At 42.0% G+C, this 14746-nt stretch overlaps 1 protein-coding gene across 1 annotated transcript in view; it reads right to left on the bottom strand.

Annotated features, from left to right (window-relative positions):
* Tiam2 (T cell lymphoma invasion and metastasis 2) overlaps positions 1–14746 on the bottom strand; it is a 413516-nt gene that overhangs the window by 323947 nt on the left and 74823 nt on the right. Inside the window, 2 exon segments of the mRNA XM_028764322.1 lie at positions 9884–11338; positions 12112–12327. Coding sequence (XP_028620155.1) covers positions 9884–11338; positions 12112–12327 — 1671 coding nt within the window.

The raw sequence follows: 14746 nt of genomic DNA, 5'->3' as shown, positions 1-14746 counted from the left end.
TCCTCACCCCTAATCTCTGTGAAAGCTGCTGGGCCATTGTTAAGACATCTACTCAGTCTGCGTCTTTCCACCCACACTCACCTAACTCAGACTTCAGCCAGACATACGCTGTTTTGTTTTTAACTTGATACTGCTGGCTCACTGTGAAACATTTGAGAAAGGTTTTAAGGTTACACTATACTTTTAAAAGCCTATGTCTACTAAGCCACTGAAACAGTAAAAAATGAGTCACCCAGTTCAATGAGCAAACAAACAGAACATATAAATAATGCTAGGGTTTTTTTTTTGGGGGGGGGTAGGGGCTGGGTTTTTTTTTAACATAACAGAGTGAATCAAGACAGACATGACTGCACAGTTTTATAGAGCACTATGAGATGAAGTCTAAGTCTTCTCCACCTTTACAAATCTGTACTCTGCCTTTCATTCTGGAGGATCAGACCCAGGGCCATGTACATATTAGGCGAGGCTCCACCACTGAGCTCCCAGCTCATCAACTAGTTACTAATGAAAGAATCGTTCGCAGTGGCTGCTTGTTGGAATCGACAGGAATTACTGGATTTTCTTTGCACATTTCATTTGTTCAAGAGTTAAGTCTGGTCATCACACATTCATCTGAAAAGGTGGGTGGTACCTATTTAATGGTCTGCGATAAACTTTGGGAATTTTAAAATTTCACTGTTGCAAAAGCCAATGTGAGAGAGAATGAAGCGCCGTTAACAGTCACTCTGTTGTCCCCACCCTGTCCACTATGTTCTAGGAGGTCAATTTATATGAATTTTAAATAGTTACCTAGTTTAGTCTTGGGCTGTTGTGGGTGTGGTTGCTACTGCCCCTCAAAATATTTTGAGGTACTTCAGATCTTTTTAGAAAAGTTTCTGGCCTGGTAGTAGCAGCACACTCCTTTAATCCCAGTACTCTAGAAGCAGAGGTCAGCCTGGTCTTCAGAGTGAGGCCCCGGCCAGCCAGGGCTACACAGAGAACCCTGCCTGGAAAAACCAAAACAGTCTGGACACAGACACGCTAGCAAGAGGATGGTGCGAAGATACAACCCGACACAGGACAGCAGACAGCCGCCAGCATGAGGAATCTGCAACGCCAGGACAGCTCAGGGACTCCTGAGCAAGTCAGAAGGTGCAAGGGAGGGCTCGTCTCCAGGGCCTTCAGGGAAGGCAGGGCTTTGCTGACACAGACTGCTACTTCCTGGTACTTGACACAGCAGCCCAGGGTAAGCTAATCAACACGGTCTACTTATTAACATGCACATTTCAAAAACAAGAACCATAGCTTTGGAAAGCGCAGTTCTGAGGTGAAGCTCAAGTGAGAGAGAACACACATGCAAGCCAAGTGCAGCAGCCATTAGGGTGCTGTCTCCTTTAACAGGAATAGAGCTAGCTGAACCTCCTGTGGAACTCTGTCTGAAGATAAACTGTGTACAATGCTTGCCACACAGGGATTAAAACTGTCGTTGTTTCTCCACGCCCTTCTCTGGCCCAAAGAGAAAACTAACAGTCACATAGCATTGATGCTAACAACTGAGAGAGTAGCAGATCACAAGGGGCTCCATGTGAAGTGTTAGCATGCCTCTCAGTCCTCAGTGAGGGTCTCAGCGTGATGATGGGAACACTAGCTCTCCATTCTAAAAGGCTCAAAGTCACATTCAAGCCCCACAGAAAGGTAGGGTCTACCTTACACAGTACATGTATGGAACTAGCCTTCAAAACTGGAAAGGACAAGTCAGATTTTCCTATTATCACAGCTAACGTAAGAACTGTCCATCAGTGACATAGGAAATACCCCACTATCAAAACATAAAGTAACATTTTATTTCATGTAATAATCATAAAAAATAACTAGATTTGTTAAGATTAGCAGAAACATAAGTTGACCGAACAAATGATACAGGCATGTCTTCTGAGGGGAAGACTGGGCAGTAATACAGCCAATATTTAGTCACTGGTTTGGTGACTCCGGAAACTGTTATCATGACATGATGTGGACTAAGTTTGTAGGAGACCCGCTTGGTAATTTGATTACTTGAGGAATCCAGTTATGTATTTTAATAAGGTAAAATAATTGCAAATTAAATTTACCACAAAGCACAAAGGCTAATTCTGTGTGAATTCAGGTGGCAGGTAAGCATTACTATTTCTGAATGTATATACTATAACTCCCCAACCACTTTGTATAATCTAAACTCAATGGTCTATTTATAGCATGGTTTTATGTAAGAAAACAAGTTACTAAATCTTGATTTTACACAAAATAAATAAAATGCTGAGTTTTAGAAAGTTGTGGAAATCACACCCTCGATGCAAATCTGCAGAGAAGCCCCTCACTAGTTACAAAGCATCCTCAGGGGGAAAGGAAAACGGAAGAGAGCCTTCACATTTTATGTGTGAGCAAAGTGTTTTCTAAACGAAACCTTATTTAGCATCACTGCAGTGTAAACCTGCCTCAGATTAGTTGAAAGCACATCACTGCATAAACCTAAAAACCATGACATGAGTAAAGTGAGCTCTTAGATATTGTAAAAGGAGGAATAACAACGTTCACATACAACCACAAAAGGAGAACTTCAGTGGCTAGACCAACTGTAAATCCTAAATAGCCTGGCATTTGCTGAAGTGGCATACACTCCTTTCTAAATCTGGTAACAGGATTTCAATCTTCACTCAAATACAAATTATGAGACTTAAGGAAGCCACTTACACCTGTGACAGAAGTTTCTCTTAAGCAAAACAGATACTACAAAGACTACTTCCCACGGTGGCCACAGGATCGTGCCACACCCACAATGCAATTCCTCAGCTTCCCAACACAGTACAGGCCCCAAGTAGCTATCTTCAGTAATAAAGACTGTTTAGCAATGATGAAGTTAAGGTCTGGAGGCTCGGTAGCTTGCCCAAAGACATTCTTGTAACTGTTAAGGCCAGTTTTTAAAACTCAAAAGCAGTCATTTTAAATTATTATTTTAAATCCATTATTTTAAAATGTGTTCCAATACTGTTGGCTTCTGTCCCCATGGCCACTTTCTCTTTTCTTCAACTTACCATTCATAAAACAGAAAACTTAACATAGTACTTATTATCTGGTTTTGTTATTGTTGTTGTTTTAAAGGCATGGACTAGCTATGTGACTCTCGTTGAACTCAAGATCTTACTGCTTTCAGACTCCTGAATAGCCTGTGTTCTTCAGCACTCCACAAGTTAAGATGTTAGAATGGTAGAAGCACCCTAAAGATCAGCACAGAGAAGACAACCCACTTTCAATGAAAGCCACAATTTCACTTGGCAGTCTGCCTGCTGCACTACACGAAGAACTGCTGGGAAAGGCAAAAACCCAACAATGACAAACAGGGCAGGGGGAAAAAAAGAACATTTGCACTCAAGTCCCCTGCGTTCGGAAATTCTGCTCTGGTGGATTCAAGCAATTTTAGATGAAAAGTATTTGGAAAAAAAAAAAAAGCAAGGCTGTACTGAACAGAGAGGCCCTTTTCCTTGTTACTCTTAACAAAGGAGTGCAGTAAGTGCCAGCACTGTATCATATTGGCCTAGGCATTAAAAGTAACCTCAAGATGATTTCATGTACACAGAAGGGTAGAGACTGAGCATCTGTAGACTCTGGTACCTTGGTGGGGGATGTCCTAGTACTAATCTCCTGTAGACTGTCTCAGGGGACAACACGCAAACCCATTAAACCAGGCATCTGGCCGTGTGCAACTGTAGTCTCCGTTTACACCATAAAGCATCCAACATTTTATACAACTACACCCTCTTCCCCCTTTGATATAAAAGCAAAGAGAGAGTGGCAGAGGAGGAGAGACAGAGGAGGAGGAAAGGAGCCACAAGGTCTTTGTTCTCTGTCTTCCACAATCTTTAGAAGAAAGCAGGGTAAGTGGAGGTTAGTCTGAGCAAGGAGCCTAGAGAAACCACTGCCTTGGGTTAGTTCTGCATGTACAGCCCATCTATAAAGTCCTACTAATGACACAGAGGCCACAGTTCCTGACCAATTTAACCACGGTAACTTGAACTATCCTATAAAGCCTGTAAAAAGACACCGCTTCCCACACTCATTTCATGGTTCCCTTGCAGGCTTTTCTTGGTGCAATAGTTAAGTTTTAAAGTATGAACTTAAACTATGATGGCTTCTCTACACTTCAGTCACCCTCCAGCATCAACTGGCAAAAATGTATTGTATTCTATACCACTAAAAAGAATTCAAATGAGGGGCTGGAGAGATGGCTCAGCACTGACCGCTCTTTCAGAGGTCCTGAGTTCAATTCCCAGTAACCACATGGTGGCTCACAACCATCTGTAATGGGATGGATCTGACGCCTTCTGGTGTGTCTGAAAACAGCGACCGTGGATTCACATACATAAATTAGATAAATAAATCTTTAAAAAAAAATTCTAATGAAACTAGACTATTTTGAGACTCTGGCTGGACTTAGGAGCTTACTGCTCTCAGAATCCTGAGTGGGCTGTGTTCTACAGCATTCCGTAAGTTAAGATATTAAAATGTTGGAAACAGCCTCAAGATCACAATAGTAGAAAACAATTTAGAGTATTGTGTGTAAACCAGGTATAGCGGCTAAGGAGCACTTGTAATCCCATCACTAAGGAGAATGGGGCATGGGGGAGTGGGGGCGACTATCACGAGTTCAAGCCCAGCCTAAACTACAGTGTGAGACCCTGACCTAACAATTAAAAGGGGAGGAAACATTCAATATAGATTTGAAGTGAAAAGAATGTGGGAAGGAGTAAGCAAAACACACACACACACACACACACACACACACACACACACACGAAGAAGTGTCTACAGTAACTTATGCACACATATCTATGAGTGTGTCATAAAACATCTCAGAACCCAGAGCCACGCAGTGACTGCTAACAGCTCTTAGAAAGCAGGGAACCTCAGGGAGAGGCACACTGCAAATCACTTTCTGTGTGTGCTGACATTAAATTGATCCTGTAAGCAAGTTGTGCTAGATCAAAGTATCGTTTCTAACCTTTCATTCAATTTATGATTGTTTTCCTTTAAGACATGACTATTAGATTTTTAGTGCCCACAGCTCACAGAGTTTAAGAGATGCTGTATTTTATAGAAAAGCCACAGCAAGAACCCTTGGGAAGAACATAATCCTATAGCACCCTGCAGCATTCTGTGATTAAATAATTCAGTGTTGTATCTGCCTGCCTTAAAAATGAATCACAGATACGTGATCTCATTATGCAGTATGCAAGCACAATACTTGTGTATAAAGGGAAAAATCTAAAAAGTGCTGAAATATTTTACTAACACAGCACCTAAGTAAATAATGTCTTACTAATATAAAGTCACATAAGGTACAGCAAAAATATTTTATTTGAATATAAATGGCCTTGGTTCAAAGGTCATACATACACATCTGAATATACAGAGAGGAAAATATAATACCCTTGAAATCATGTGCTCAGAGCGCATGTGTACTCGAACAGATGGGCAAGAAATGTATTCAATTCACTCACTATAGTAATTCACACATGTTCATTAAATTGCCGACTGTCTACTTTCTATGTCTCCTTCTCCTTTGATTCTATTCTGAGATAGGAATTATTTTACAGCCATTGTTATGTTTTACTCGAAACATTTCTCATTTCTGAGTCGTACTGCTTGCGATTAAATTCACTGTTTTTAAGAAGTATTTTTTAGTACATACAATGGCATACTATTCATCTAGGAAAAACAAAGACATCATGAAATGGATGGCTCTTGAGAATATCATCCTGAGTGAGGTAACCCAGTCCCAAAAGGACATGCACCGTAGGTACTCACTTATAGATGGATATTAGTCATAGAATACAAGACGCCCATGCTACACTCCACACACCCAAGGAGGCCGGACAGGAGGAGGGCACAAGCAAGGATACTTGCATCTCACTTGGAAGGGGAGATGGAATAGTTGTGGAAGGCAGATGGAGAGAGGGAATTGGGAGAGGGAGTCGGGAGAGGAGTGGTGGTGGGGTTCACAGTCGGATGTGGGGAGGGGCAGGGGAGATGGCTGAATGGCCATGAGAATGAATGAAAATCTGCAACTGATTGGGATGGAGGGGATCTCCAGGAAGAGACAGAGACCTGGGATAGGGGAGATGCCTAAGAATCATTGGGGGTGTCTTTAGTGGTGACTCACAGCACTGGGGATATGGAGCCTGAGGAGGCCACCTTCTGGAGCTACACAGGAACCCCAGTGGAGCAACAGGGACACCAACCCACCCACAAAACTTTCAACCCAAAATTTATCTACAAGAAATGCAGGCACGAGGGATGGAGCTGAGACTGAGGGAATGGCTAACCAATAACCAGCCCAACTTGAGACCCATCCTATGGACAAGCAACAATTTCTGACATGATTAATGATACTCTGTTATGGTTGCAGACAAGAGCATGTAGTCCTCTGGAAGGCTCCACCCACCAGTTGACTCAGACAGATGCAGACACCCACAGCCAAACAGTGGATGGAACTTAGGGATGCTTATGGAAGAACAGGAGGAAGGAAGGATTGCAGCCTCAAAGGGGATAGGAACTCCACAGGAAGAACAACAGAGTCAACTAACCTGGACCCTTGGAGTGAGAAGAGACTAAACCACCAACCAAAGAACATTGACAGACTAGACCAAGGCCTATCTGTGCATATGCAACAGATGTACAGCTTGGTCTTCATGTGGGTCCTGAACAGCTGGAGTGGGGGCTGTTCCAAAAGCTGTTGCCTGTATGTGGGATATGTTCTTCTAGCTTGGCTGCCTTGTCTGGCCTCAGTGGGAGAGGAAACACTTAGTCTCGCAGAGACTTGAAGTGCCAGTGTGGGGGAATACCCAGGGAGGGTCCCACCTGCTCAGAGGATAAGGGGAGGGGAAAGGGGGAAGGATTGTGGGAGAGGGTGACCCAGGAGGGGTGCAGTGGGAACAATGTAAAAAAATTAATTGATTAATTAATTATTAAAAAGCAATTTTAAAAGTAACTTAAAAATACTGTTCCTGGTCTTAAACAATCCTAGATGTGTGATTCATAAAGTATAATTCTTCACATGAGTAAGGATGGAAAATTTAATAAAGCAGCAAAATTCCCAGGATGAGAGGAACTATTCTGACAATAAACTGTTAGTACAATTAACCTGCATTCCAAATGGGCCATTTACACTACTTGGACTTTCCAATAACTTCTGATTAAGTACCTCCTCCTACAGTGACATGAAATGAGAGCTGCAAATCAATAGGGCTGTGTTGCATGTTTCTAGGCACTGTAGAAATTACCAACTGCAGTACATACACTAATGCTAAGAATGGAGACCATGCTTCATGAAATGTGTACATATTTAAGACACTGGTTCAGTCTGCTACATTGCAAAGCCGAGTGTGTGTGTGACATAACTCTGCCATGACATACACTGAAACTACGTAGGACTGTTAGGTGTAGCTTAGTGGGAGAGCACCCAGCATAAAACTGGTCCACGGCTTGATGCTCATCAGCACCAAGCAAACCCCTGTGTGACTTAGTGGCCCATACAGTACTGCCCACAAAACCACAAAGCCGTGTGCTCAGTGGCCGGGCCGCTCCTCACACACATTTCCAGTTGGCAGCAGGCTGGTAACAGAACTGGGAAGACAGGCACACACACTGTGGCACGTCCTAAGCCAGGCTTCTCTAGAATGGTTATGACTGAGGCTGGGCATGTCATTTCTTACTGTTACACTGACGGGACAAGGAAAGGGAGGGAGGGGAAAAGCACAGAATAACTGCTTTTGTCTGAAAGGGTGTCCCCAAACATGCACGAGGTGACACAGTCCTGACAACTTCTAGGTTAACTTGCACTTTCTAGAACCTTCAAAGCACTTCTCAAGTACCCACGGGAAGGCCAAAAATGTAGAATTAAAACCAGATCACTAACAAGTAATCTTAATTATATTGCTACCTAACTTGACTAAACATCTATTAATTCTGATCAGAGTAAATGGAACTAAAGTCACTGTGAGAAACTGTATTCAGTACCATTTTCTAAAGGTCAAAGCCAGTCTTTCCTGCACATTTACTTTGCCCCAAGGTTGCAATTTTGACTTTTTACCCTAAGGAAAGAACCTGACATCAAACTATTAACTGAGTTCTTTGGAAGTAAATATTCAAACACTTCTACTCTTACCTGCCTTCCCCAAACAACCAAAAAGATCATGCCCTACTGTCTGTATTCATGTATTCAGGGCATGTGAGAAAAGACTTTCTTTTGGCGACAAAACTTCTCATAACTGTCTAGAGCATCACTGGAGGAGCACACAAACGAGCCTTACTTTAAATGCCTGGTATACTCTGTCACAGCTTAGAAATTCTAGACAGAGCAAAGGATGCACGGCTGAAAATGAAAAGGAGAGGAAATGCGTGCTCACAGACTTGCAGGAGAGCTTCCCACTGGCAGCTAAAACCGCTGACGGCCTCTTATCACGTATGTGCAGAATGTGGAAAATGCAAAAGAAAACAGCAAATAAATGAAACAAGAGCAAAAGCAAACAGAAGCCAACCCCCAATACTTCTCCTCCTTTACCTTAGAGCGTTGTCTAAACAGTGTTACCCAGAGCCTCCAAAACACACGATGGGCACTTTACTCCTGGTATCTAGTGTTGCTTATGCCATCAATGCCAGTATACATTTGTACAATTAAGAAACTGATGGCATGCACGTGAACTAAACTTTTAGTGACAGTCTCATCTACAAGAACAGCAGACAGTGTAAGAAACTGGAATCACTTAATTTGAACTCTGACCATCTGCCAAATCTGGTTCCATACAAAGCACCAGAGAGCTGCCTCTGTGCCAATACACTTCTTTCTAATTTCTTACTTCACACTTACCAAGATTTTTAAAAAGTTCTAACTGTGAGTAATGTTAATTTACCCAATGTTCCCAATCTTCTATCAAGCTTTAAAGAATATTATATTAAACTTTTAAAACATTCTTTTTCTCTGTATGAGTAGGGACAGGCATATAGAGACTGAAAAACTACATGGCTTACACAATAAATATACACAGAGATTGCATACATATTGTTCAGACTGCACGGTCTTTATATCAAACACAGGCTTTTCTCAGCACACAACTATTCACTGTTGTTAAAGGGTAATGAGGAACTTCAATAGCTGAGTGCATGCTTCTAACAACTCGGTTTTAAGAATTTGTAGGTTAAAAAAATACAATTCCTAGAACACTGTTATCAAACAAATAAGTTTTATTGGCATCTAAAAACAAAATTCACCCAACATTGAAACGTATTTGAATGTTTATGTTGTTTGCTTCTTTTTTTTTACTTACTGTAGTATGAGGAACAAATCACACACTTACTTTGGAGTAACAGAGACCATAGTGGAGATTTTTACAAAATCACTCTTTAAAATCTCTGTATTGTGCTCCTCAAGAATCTAGAGCCAGTCCTTGCATAAAATGTCACAGCTTTGTCTGTCACCTTAAAATCCTGCAGCAGCCTAGAGATATGGAGAAGATGTGCCACACCTTGCTGTTCTGAAATATGTCACTACCATACCCAACCCAATGACAGTGTCTAAAACCCTCTCTTCCATAGGAAGTCTCCGACAAGCTGTTAGCATCTCCTTGACGTTAAAAGAATCTGGGGCAACATTTATACTTTATCAGAAAAATAAAAAAATGTTTACCTACCATGTTCATATTAAGAACAATGTCTATACAAGTCAGTTGTACAATTATTTTAAGAGAAAGGTGAACATGAACATCAGATTAACTTAGTTCTGGTAGATAAACGTGAACAAGTGTGGTGCAGTCAGCCATTAACCTCTTACAGAGATGACAACTGTACAAAAGGTTTCTTTTACCTACTGAGCGATGTTATGTCCCCTCAGTCTCTGTGCTTTCTACCACCGCTTCACTCTCTACACCAGCAACTGTGCCGCTCTCCTCCTTGTCTACGTCACCTGAAGACGCCAGTTTCTCATAGAGTTCAGGGTCCTTCTGTACTGGTAAAGGCGGTGGCTGAACATGTCTCTCTGTATTTTCACCATTAACTTGAGGCACATTATCACCTTTCCGTTGAGAAGTGGCCCCTTCAAAATAATCAAAAACCCGAGCATGAGGAGGAGGAACCCAAGTGTTTTGAATTCTATCTCGTCCAAGACGATTTCCATTAATTTCTCTGCAGAAATCAAAATCTCTGTCATCCCTATCCCTCTGCCTCTCCCAGGGTCTTCTGCGGTCATCAAAATCTCTGTGAACTTCTTGTCCAAATCCTCTGTTCCAAGGACCACTTCTAGGATCAAATCGGTAATTTCCTGCCCGAAATCTACCTCTTTCTTCATGTAAGCCTTTTGGACCACCAAAGACAGGCAGAACTCGATGCTCTCTCTCATCAAAATCTCTAGGCCCCCAAGGCTTCTCTGGGGGAAAGCCAAAGTGATCTCTTCGACCAAGGTGGTCTAGACCTGGCCTCACAAGATTCTCTCTCATGTCCACAGGAGGTCTTCCAAAATGATCCCTACCATCTAATGGAGGCCTTCCAGGGCCTTCTCTGGGATCTATCGGTCGCCCGACCACATCCCTAACATCCACTGGAGGAGGTCTAGCAATGCCCTCCCTAGGTTCTATAGGAGGAAAGCGGTAATCTCTATCTCCTTCCTGCTGAATATTGTCATTCCCAAGTGGTATTCTTTTATCTGGGTTGGGAACATTGTCTATATTTGGTCTTCCAGGAGCCAGAAAAGGTCTTTCTGGCTGACTGAAAAGATCTCCTGGAGGAAAAGGTCCACGGGGTGGAGGATGAAGAGCTGCATCAAGTACCGATGGGGGAGGGATACCCCGCTGTGGTGGAATTCCAGGCTGGAGTAAAGGAAATCTTGGCCCGGGAGCCTGTGCTATCAGTCCAGGACGAATGTCTAGCATTGGCAACGCAGGCATCCTCTGAGCAGGGATGGTTAAAGGGGGTAAGTTTTGAGGTCCAATTGGTGGCTGTGTTCCCAAAAGTCCAGCAGGATTTGTAACATTTGGTGGTTGTAGTCCTACAAGTCCAGAGTTGTTAGGCAAGTTTGGAGGCAGTACCCCAAGAAGTCCAGAGCCACTGGACACATTTGGTGGCTGTATGCCCAACATTCCAGAGTTATTTAGAATAGTTGGTGGCTGGGCTCCCATAATCGCAGGACTATTGGAAACATTAGCTGGACGAACCCCCAGAATTTCAGAATTACTTGATACGTTCGGTCTCTGCACACACAGGATCCCAGAGGTGCTTGAGGGCCCAGGCGGCTGTGCTAACATTGCAGCACTACTTGGAATATCACTTGGAATCACTAAAATAGAAAGAGAGTAAACCACAGAAAGTAAGTTACTGCTGTGAAGAGGAAATTATTAACGCTGTAACTGCGCTAGTGAACTTGAGCTCCCTACTCAGAGAACCAGGCTTTCTCACACACAGGATAACCATCCCACCGCAGATTATTCAGAGCACGCAGAGTGAACACACATAACAAAACCTCAGTAGAGCTGTAGTCTAAGATACTCAGAACAAACACGTCAGGTTTATTTGTGTGTGATTCTCCACCATTAAGATATCAAACAGTGGGGGCATTGGGGGGTGGGGGTGGGGAAATCGCTTAATGCTTTCGCATACCATTTCTAGCTAGATGATGATACTCTGGTACAGTACTTGGCATGAGCTCTCACCTCTTACCTTCCTGTAAATACTTTATGAAATCTTATGCTGACAACACCCAAGAGCAGCACCATATACCTCCAAATGGTGAGTACTGGGTTTTAATGAAAAGGTCTCAAAAAATCTGTATTATGCCATTGTCTTAACAGCACTGGACATTAAAGGGACCTTGTGCATGCTAGGCAAACACCTATCACTGAGCTGATAAAGTTTCCAACCCTTTAGAATGACTCATCTGAAAATGTTATTGCAGGCCATGGAGAGAACAGAGTGATCCCTGTCCCCCAAAACATATTAAAACCCCATGATTTTACATTTGTGCCACCCTTAAGTTTAGCACTAATCTTCAGAAAAATAATTATGAAGTTAATCTTATGTCTAAGGTTTTACAGTCATGGCTTTTGTTTTTACCTGGTCTGGTATTCTCACCAGAAGGAATCTGGTGTTCTGTAAGGTGAGGTACTTTCTCTTCAGGCTCTGCTTTACTGGGAGGATTAAAAACATTTCCAGCTGGTAGAGTTGAAGGAGCAAGACTGCCAGCAACAGAACCGCCCGGTAAAACCAGGCTGCCAAATCCCACATCTTTCACAGTTTCTGGGGTCATGGACAATGGTGGTTGCACTAAAGCTGTTTAAACAGGACAAAAACTTATTTCAGACTTAATCAACTGGCATGTTGACTTAGTGGCATCCCTGCATTACTAAGGACATGGATAATAACCAATGCTCAACATGACGAGTCATAACTAGGAGGCTCAGCTCTATGGACAAGGCTTCACTCTTCTAGAACACCACCACAATTTTATGAAACACTTTCACCAAAAAGTCTAGAACAGGAGGAATCACTGGTAAAGACTATCTTAGTAACACATTGAAAAAACCTAATTTTCTGAGAATGCCAGCTAAGTGAATACTAAATACAGAGAAATGATTAGCAGACAGACAGATATCAGAATGAAAGTTTCTGGCCAATCTTCTTGAAATTACAATGTGGGTGGGGGTGTTCTTTATATTCAAATTATCTTCACCAAGTAAGGCTAGTTAGGCAAGATGAACTCTAAATTTAAAGCTATTCCAAAGTACTTGGTAAAAAAAAGAAAACACTCTCCATGCATGTAACCTATACACTAAAAGGCAGATAACAGAGATCTAACACACTCTTCGAAGGTCTAGGTCGGGGGAGTCAATATAAGGAACTGCTGGGTAATCCCTGGACACTAAGAAGGCTGTCCCCATTCTGTTCACCTCAGAGATACCTGGGCAAATGGTCAGTGCACTACAGAGAAGTGACACTGGAACAGAGGTTATGGGAATCAAGTGAGACAGGAAGAGCAGCACAAGTCCTTGCTACAGTTATAAAGAGACAGGCCTCTTTGGGTAGAGAATTAAAAAAACAACTTCTGAACAGAGCAATTTTTAGAAAGAATTGAAAGCTACCTAAATAATGAGGAAAGCATTTTATAACATAAAGGAAATGGATTTAGACTTTTAAGAAATTAATAGTCATCTCTATTTATTACTGTATGTACTCTCATAAAAGGTCTTTCGGAATCTAATTTTTAAAGCAAGATTGCCCAAGACAACCAAATGCTTGCTCAGAAACCCAGTGTTTAGTAACAGGAAACAGGAAATAGAAATTTAAGATACTTAAATGTCTATAAATATTCATTTTTGTAATCTTCCAGATTAGCATGGCAATGCATGCACTCTGAAGGCCAAGCCAGCAGCAGAGAACCTCGTTTCTCAGAAGTCTGAAGGGCAGCACCAGCTGTTTTACTACGTCTATGATTCACAGTAAGGGGAGGAGGTACATATTCATTTCAGTGTGACAACAGAGAGAAGAATAAAAAAGCAGCTAAGCAAAGCATCCTGGAAACTTATACTTGAAGTTATGTTTTATTTATACTTTCTCTACCCAAAATACATAATCCCCAGCTTTGTCCACTGAAAAGCTTTCTACCCAATAAAACCCTCAGAGCAAAAATAATCTGGTAGCCTGACTGTGGTCTGTAAATGTCCTTCTGTATTAGAAGTGTCTGGTTCAGACTACCGTGAGACACAGTATGACTTGGGGACAATCAGGCTGAAACACCTGGGACCCTCTCAGAAGTGAAGGTAACCAAGTGCAAGGCACAGAGAAGCAGCACAGGCAAAGGGAAAAGCATCTCAACACAGAACGGAAAAGACAGCCAACAGGAAGTAATGTGTTAGTCCATTAGTGTACAGACCAAAGATGATAAAACACAGGGCACTGGGGCTCAAAGGAGGACAAATAACAGAACCCTTCCTGCCCTTCAGTCACCTGCTATTACTGGAGTCTCGCACTCCCAACTGTGCATGCTAGAAGCTAGAGGAAAGGTTTGTTTGGTATTTATCTTGACCTTCCTGTGCATTACACCTGGCAAGTTTTCATTACATTAAAAAAAAAAATCCTAACAAAGGAATGCAGAAAGAATTACTACTTAGAAAGATAACTAATTTGCAATTAATAATGATAAACAATTTAATTAACAATAATTAGCAAACAAAAACATTAAAAACACACAAACTTTTCAATGGCTTAATTGCAATACCTGAATATCCTCATCAATCTTAACACTGTTAAATATGTTAGAAAATTCCAAGTATAAGCAAACCATAATATAAATTATGTACCAGAATTATACCTAAGGTACAGATAGATCCATCTACTCTACCTAGGTTCCACTCTAGTGGGGATAGTAGTAAGTGAAGATGATGTCCTGGCACAAGCCAGGACAGAGGCACACAGTTTCTGTACTTTTGCTTGGTTTTGTTAAAAAGTATTGTCTGCTTTGTTCAAAACGAACAGAAAGACACTAGCATGATACGATGCAAGTCTAGGACATGTTGCTGTGTCCATGATGTAAACAAGTCCTTGGTGCTAACTCCACCTACAGCAGTCCTGTATCTAGAAAGCACCTGAGCAGTACTCCAGGATTATGAACTGGAGTCTCCCTCCTATAGTCAGTACTGGAGACCTGGGCAGGAGGGCTCTAGAAGAACACATTTACAGTAAACATGACAAG

This window comes from Grammomys surdaster, unplaced genomic scaffold (genome assembly GCF_004785775.1).
Source record: "Grammomys surdaster isolate TR1022 unplaced genomic scaffold, NIH_TR_1.0 143, whole genome shotgun sequence".
Classification (NCBI taxonomy): Eukaryota; Metazoa; Chordata; class Mammalia; order Rodentia; family Muridae; genus Grammomys; species Grammomys surdaster.
This window is presented reverse-complemented; position numbering and strand designations above follow the sequence as displayed.